This window comes from Henckelia pumila, chromosome 2 (assembly GCF_033568475.1).
Source record: "Henckelia pumila isolate YLH828 chromosome 2, ASM3356847v2, whole genome shotgun sequence".
Classification (NCBI taxonomy): Eukaryota; Viridiplantae; Streptophyta; class Magnoliopsida; order Lamiales; family Gesneriaceae; genus Henckelia; species Henckelia pumila.
In genome coordinates this window covers 40,002,495-40,009,276 of record NC_133121.1, presented here as the reverse complement: position 1 = coordinate 40,009,276, position 6,782 = coordinate 40,002,495, and the positions used below count along the sequence as shown (strand labels likewise).

Here is a 6,782-nt window from a genome sequence, read left to right as displayed (position 1 = left end):
GAACCATGAAATTCGACTCGGTTTTGGGGTCTGTAGGAGAATTTTGGTTCGGTTATACTGATTATATCACCAAACTTCAAAAAATCTTTCACCAAATAAATCTAATTTAATAACTTTTCTAAGTTGTATTCACCAACCAATTATATCACCAAAACTGAAATCCCATTGCGGAATTCAGCAATTATATCTAATATCTAAATTCTAAATGTAGCTCTGAATTTCCATTGCTGAACTCAAACGTATCACCAACTTCAAAACTTTTCACGAAATAAATCTAACTAAATACTTTCTTCAATAATATTCATCAATCACCCAATTGCTGAATTATTCACCAATTAAATACTTTCTTCAATAATATTCATCAATCACCCAATTGCTGAATTATTCACCAATTAAATCTAGCTAAACAATTTTCTTCCATAATATTCACCAAATAATTATATCACCAAATTTGCAAAATTTTCACCAAATTAATCTAACTAAATAACTTTCTTCAAAATATATGCACCAAACAATTATATAACCAAATTTCTAAATTGTTTACCAAAACAAAGCTAACTAAATAGCATCCTTCCATAATGTTATTCAATAATCACCAAATTTCTTCAAATCCACAGCTATAAACTTTCTTCAAACATCGAGCTACCTTCAGTTATGCATCATCACATCAAGTTCCTTAACAATATAAAAAACCAAATAAGATCAATTTCTAAACAAGTTAATCTTCATTAACAATATTTCTTACTTGTAATGATCGAGTATTCTCGAACTGATATGAGAATAACTTAATCTGATAGCTTGAACAGAAATTCCTATCATTTCCTGCATTTCAAATAGAAAAAGTAAATATAAGATATTACACATTTATAGGTATACATTAACATAAGAGAATTGCAATAACCGAATTATATGATTGGTTGACATCAAACTGATATCCAAATGATGCGGTGGTTGGACCATAGGATTTTGCAGTTGTCCACAATTTGCTTCTTGGATATTGGGGAACTAAGAAGTCTGAGCCTTGTCCTTCTCTTTCGGTGTCTTTTGCATCTATATCAGAAAAAATGAAACAGTGAAAAACAAAAAAGCACAACTTGTCAATAAATAGCAAATCAATTAGCAACTTACTTGATCTGTCAACTTTTCCCTTTCCTTTCAAATTTACTTACTCTTATCATCCCAATGACATTGTATGTACTTATTTGTAATTCCTCTTGACTTCTCTTGAGGAGGATTACAAACGAGTATGCCATCTAACAAGTTATTTTTTTCCGTGAACCCCGCTGTCACAAATCTTTGGATCATCCAACTTGAGATTTTCAACCAAATAATTTATTTGTTCTCATGCACCATCAAGAATTTCCGTCAACTTATTTCTTGCCATTACATTAGCTTTACATCGCATGCTAAGAGCAAATGTTGATCTCATTATTTGGTTGACAAAATCCATCTCAGATTCACAGTCACTTCCAATCCCACTTCCACCGGGAAAATAATCATCAAAAACTTTATTTCTTGCATTTCTCATCCACCGCTTCTTCAGGTATGGTTTCGGAATAAAATTCACATTCATAAAATTGAAGATCATCAGAATATGCTTGCACAATATTCCCATTGACTCAAATTTTTTACAACTACATTTTACTTCAAAATTCTCCTTATTGAATATCACTTGTCTAACCCTTGAGTTCTCCTCATGAGATTTTACTTTAAATTCAAGGGAAAATTCACTGAAATCCGAAGGCATGTGAATGAATCGCACATTCAAAGAATTAATCAATTCTAATTCGAATAGCTTGTACACAATGAGTGTATAAACATCAGCAGCAGAATCCAACAGTGGATTATTTTTTAACATTGTCGGGGCTTTCATGTGATGACATCGCATATCCTCGGCCTTTTCTTTCTCACGCCAACTTTTTTGAATTTTTTCATAGTTAAGCACAAGATCATACAATGAAATGAGACTGTTACCTAACCTCTTCAAATCTGCATTTGTCATCTCATTTCTAGAAAGCCCTGCACTGAACTTGTGATTGCAAAACGCAGTAGCCCATTTGTATCTCAATGCATACATACTATTTAACCATTTATGATCACTGAGATTGTATTCATCAATCATTATCCTCCACGTGGCTTCAAATTCTTCTTCAGTTTCACAATGAGTCATGCATTTGTTCCACAACCTTTTAAAATCAGAGTCACTATTCAAACTTCGTAAGTGTGAAGGAGCATTCTGATTGATGTGCCATTGACATAACCGATGGTTTGAATAAGGAAGTACTGTATCAATTGCATTCATCATTGCTTGGCATTGGTCTGTAAAAATTGTTTCAGGTTGTTTCTCATTCATAGAATGAAGAAAAGTTTTGAACAACCATTCGAACGAACTCTCAGTTTCGTCAGACATGAATGCCAAGCCAAACATCACATTTTGCATGTGCTGATTAATTCCAACAAAAGCAACACATATCAAATTGTACCGATTGGTTTGATAAGTTGTGTTGACTGACAGAATATCACCGAAATACTCATAATCAACTTGACATCTAGAATCCCTGAAGAAGAAGTTCATGATCCTGTTGTCATTATCAAATTGAACATTCCAATAAAAATGTGTCTCCTTATTTGACTTATTTATAAAGTGATGAAGTAACGCAGAGGCATCCTCATTCTCAATTTTCGTATTATTTTCTGTACGACCAAGGTGATCATATGCATTTGCTTGTACTTCATTTTTCATATAAGAGACAACATTAGCCACAGGTATCCCAGCATTTACCATAGCCTCCAAAGTAGATTTTTTAGCATAAGAAATATTGCGTGACGATCTCATTAAATGTCTTTGATCAACCGTAACCATTTCATGATTATGTTCCATGACAAGCCTACCAACCTTCCATTCACCCCCTTGTTGCCTCGCTACTCTGAGTTTGCTTTACATTTACTTCTACTTGTTGGCTTCAAGTAAACAGATACTTTTTTGTTAGAACGTTTTTCATCTTTACTACCTTCACAAGAACATTCAAACTCTTTAGCTTGGAGTTCATTAGTGCCAGGAAAGTACCGTTGATCACCTTTTTTAAGGCTAAAACCTTTAGCGCGCGCATAATTACAATAGAGTAGATACGCATCTTCAACACTATTGACTACTTGACCAACAAATAGTCTACTCTCCAATTGATCTACAATAGAGTTTGTAGATAGTACCTCAACATTTTCAGGAATCACAGATTCTGAATTTGTGACTTCAACCTCTTCAATATTGTCTCCCATCAAGTCTATAACAAAAAAGAAAACAAAAAACAAAAAATCATAAGATGTACAAATGTTGTGGGGTTCGGAACTGACATCACAATTATAATGAAACTAAACCGGATAAATTTAAATTTGTATGCATTCTTTTACATTCATGTCCGTTTTTATTTAAAAAAACCAACAGCATTTCATCTAAAATAAGAACATAAAAAGAATGATATAATCATGCCACCGAAAACTACATTAGTAGAAACGAAACAATAACATAAAATCTCAATACGATAAAATATCGTGCTCCACACATACAATGCATCCCTACAGTCACAGCCTGACAAAATAAAACACGTCTGATAGTTCAATCTTAAGCATGCTTCTAGATGAAAACATACCAACATAAAAGCAATATAATAAAATCCTAGGATCTTAATATCCCACTATAACATTTTTCTTATCCTGGAACTGCCTTTTTAGTAAACCTGATCCCATGTGAAGAAAACAGCCAAAAAACCGGCGTGTACAAAGCCCAATATGAAGGACAATAAAAGAAAGCATATATTTCAGTGAATATACAATGCAATGCATTATTTAAAATCTCGGTGATCAAAGAAATCTGGATCAATCTCTATATCTCTGGTAAAGCATAGGGTACCCAATCTCTGGGGAGGAACGAGCTCCAGCACAGGTCTCACTGGCACCAACCTTTCGAGGTGGTCCCATGTGACATGGCTCTCCCGGACTATGGTGCACCTATAGGGGATGACGACCCACAATAACCAAATCTGTGATATCACAGGTCCCCTATAGCCCCATATGTTCTCCATCTTAGGCCAATTAGACAGAAATCTCAAAGAAAGAGGCTCAATACGCAATGTCATTCTCAATGCTCAATATTGAAATATATGACATCAACAATCAGATTCACAAAGCCTCAATCATCATTAATATCTCAAGTAAACATATAATATATATTTCAACATAAAAATCAAGCACATAAGTGCGTGTCTAGTAGCTCGAGCAGCCACGAAGACAAACTCGAGACAATCACAAAGTTACCTCACGTTGTCGTATCATACCTTTTCAGTCAATGAACGTTGGATAAACTGGTAATACCAACTCTTGATACTCAAACTTAGATCAATCCTCCAACAAATCTGAAAATATTCCACAACTTTTACTTTAATACAAAATATCAACCAAAGTTTACAACATGCAATTTATCTCATAATATAGCTCATCCAATTCAAGGGTTAGAGTCCACAACGTTTCAGCTTGAGCAAAGTTCAGTTTTAAGGCCAAAACTCACAAAATTTGTAATCAATTGACTCGCTTCCTTTTGCACATGAAAGCTAACTAAATTTGGATTATTTCATGTGTTGAACAAATTTCTAAATTCATCCATTAACATAGTCTAAGAAATAGATGAATCTCAGACATAAACGTAATACTCGCATGAAGATTCCATACTGAGCAGTTTTCGTAGAAAAATCATAACTCATTCAATCTTGATTTAAATCGGATATCGTCAGTTGGAAATCAAAAGCTAACACAAAGCTCGACAATTCATTTTCACACTGGTTTACCAAATAACTTCATTCATTGGTGAATGGCCCCAAACCTATTTGTAATTTACCAATTAAATTCCCGCATGTCCTAGATCTAAAAGACTGTATAATATGTACCAAAAATTGCATAACTCATTCGATACTAATTCAAAATACGCAAGACCAGTGCCAAATGAAAGCTAACTTGATCATCTAAAACTTTCATTGGAATACCAAATTGAGATTACAAATCGATTAACCCCAGAATTTAAATGTACAGACATCATGAACACAACACTACACTGAATTCCATCTCTGAACCAGTTTCTGTCAAATTCATATATCTCATTCACTTCTTTATGAAATCAAGTTATTCCAAAGCCAAATAAAAGCCAGCGCAATATTGTAAGTTTATTTCAGACCATAACTTCAGAATCTAAACACATAAATAGCTGTAATTCAGATATATTCTAGGTTAACCGAAATATACCTCCAAGCCAATCAACTCCGGAGCCGAGGATGCCTATATTTCAAACTACGAGGCTGGAATCGAGCTCAGAGATGTTCAAACTCGAAGCTAAAATCGAGATGAAATGGAAACGAGTTGATTGCGCGGTGGTGGTGGTCGGCGGCAGCAGCAGCTTTAACCACGACTGGAAAAGCTTGGATAGCGGCGGAAAAATTAGAACTAGAATAGAGCTTGTTCCTGAACTCAAGGCCTAAAAACGAAAGAATCGCCGGAGCACTCGTGAGACAGACTCGCTCTCAAATACGTAGCCAAATTCTGAGTTTCCGGCGGCAGTAATAGGTGGTCAAAGGCAGCAGCTAGGGTTTCGGTACCATACGGTATATGACCTTTATAATTACAGTCATGATGTTCTTACTCCTATCTCGTAAAAAATTAAAAATAATATGTTTAATTTTAATCTTATTTTACATTATTTGTTCTATGTAAATAATGTAATGATGATTAAATAATATTAAGAATAAAAAATAATAAATTTTAAATTAATACATAAAAATAAATATAAAATAGAGAAGACATGACTTTGAATTTATGAAATTTTTAATCATCTTGTGTGATTTGAACTTTGAAGCGCGCACACACACTCACACACATATATATATATATATATATATATATATATATATATATATATATATATATAGTTTGTCAGATTCATGCTCTCTTGGGAGGCGTGATTTCCTCCAAGAGAGTGTGATACATTAGAAAAAGATGATATTATATTTTACTTTATTCATGAAAATATTTTGGTATTGTATCGTAAACAGTTAAAAAAACCCAGAGAAATTTGTATAACAAATCAAAGCCTTCCGTTTTTAGGTCATCTCCAACCCTTTACGCTATCTTGGTGTAACACTAACTTCAAGATAGTGTAATTCCTACACCAAATACAAAAATCATCTTCAACTCATTCACTCCAAAATCTACACTAAAAAGAATATTCTCGGAATATTCTCTATTATTTTATCACAACAACTAATTTATTCCACTAAATATTTTTAACACAATAATTAAATATCATTAGCATCTAAATAATAATTTATATATAAATATTCATTATAAATATTAACGAATTAAAAAATTTAACTAAATCTATTTTAAGAATTATTTTAAAATATTTAATTTTATTTATTTTAATATTTAAACTAATTATTTATTTAATATTTAAACAAAATATTTATATAGACAATTATTTATATATTTATTAATTAATATTGTATTATAAAAGAATAATTAAGTGATGTGATTATCTATAAACAATTTTTTAAAAAAAATTATGCATTTATTAATAATATAATCAGATTATTAAAATTTTAAATCAAAATATCCTATAATTAATAATTACAAAAAATAAATTGTAATTGTAAAGGTATAGAAATTAACAAAAAAAAAAAGAACAAATCAGATTATATTAAAAAAGAAAAGTAAAAAAAAAAAAAAAGGAAAAAGCTTACGCT

The 6,782-nt window shown here is 32.1% G+C and overlaps 1 protein-coding gene across 7 annotated transcripts; it reads right to left on the bottom strand.

Moving 5' to 3' along the window:
• Window positions 1-399: 399 nt before the first annotated feature.
• Window positions 400-5,663, bottom strand: LOC140881322 (uncharacterized). 7 transcript variants are annotated; one of them, XM_073286529.1, is made up of 6 exons: window positions 5,290-5,663; window positions 4,332-4,409; window positions 1,170-3,281; window positions 902-1,050; window positions 746-822; window positions 400-675 (listed from the first exon to the last, which is right to left on the bottom strand). In XM_073286529.1, the coding sequence occupies exons 3-6, from the start codon at window positions 1,303-1,305 to the stop codon at window positions 663-665; spliced, it is 375 nt and encodes a 124-aa protein (XP_073142630.1). In that variant the 5' UTR covers window positions 1,306-3,281; window positions 4,332-4,409; window positions 5,290-5,663; the 3' UTR covers window positions 400-662. The 7 variants fall into 6 exon arrangements, 1 of the variants encoding a protein (XP_073142630.1); XR_012149918.1 differs by having other exon boundaries at window positions 1,129-3,281; XR_012149921.1 differs by having other exon boundaries at window positions 930-1,050.
• Window positions 5,664-6,782: the final 1,119 nt, after the last annotated feature.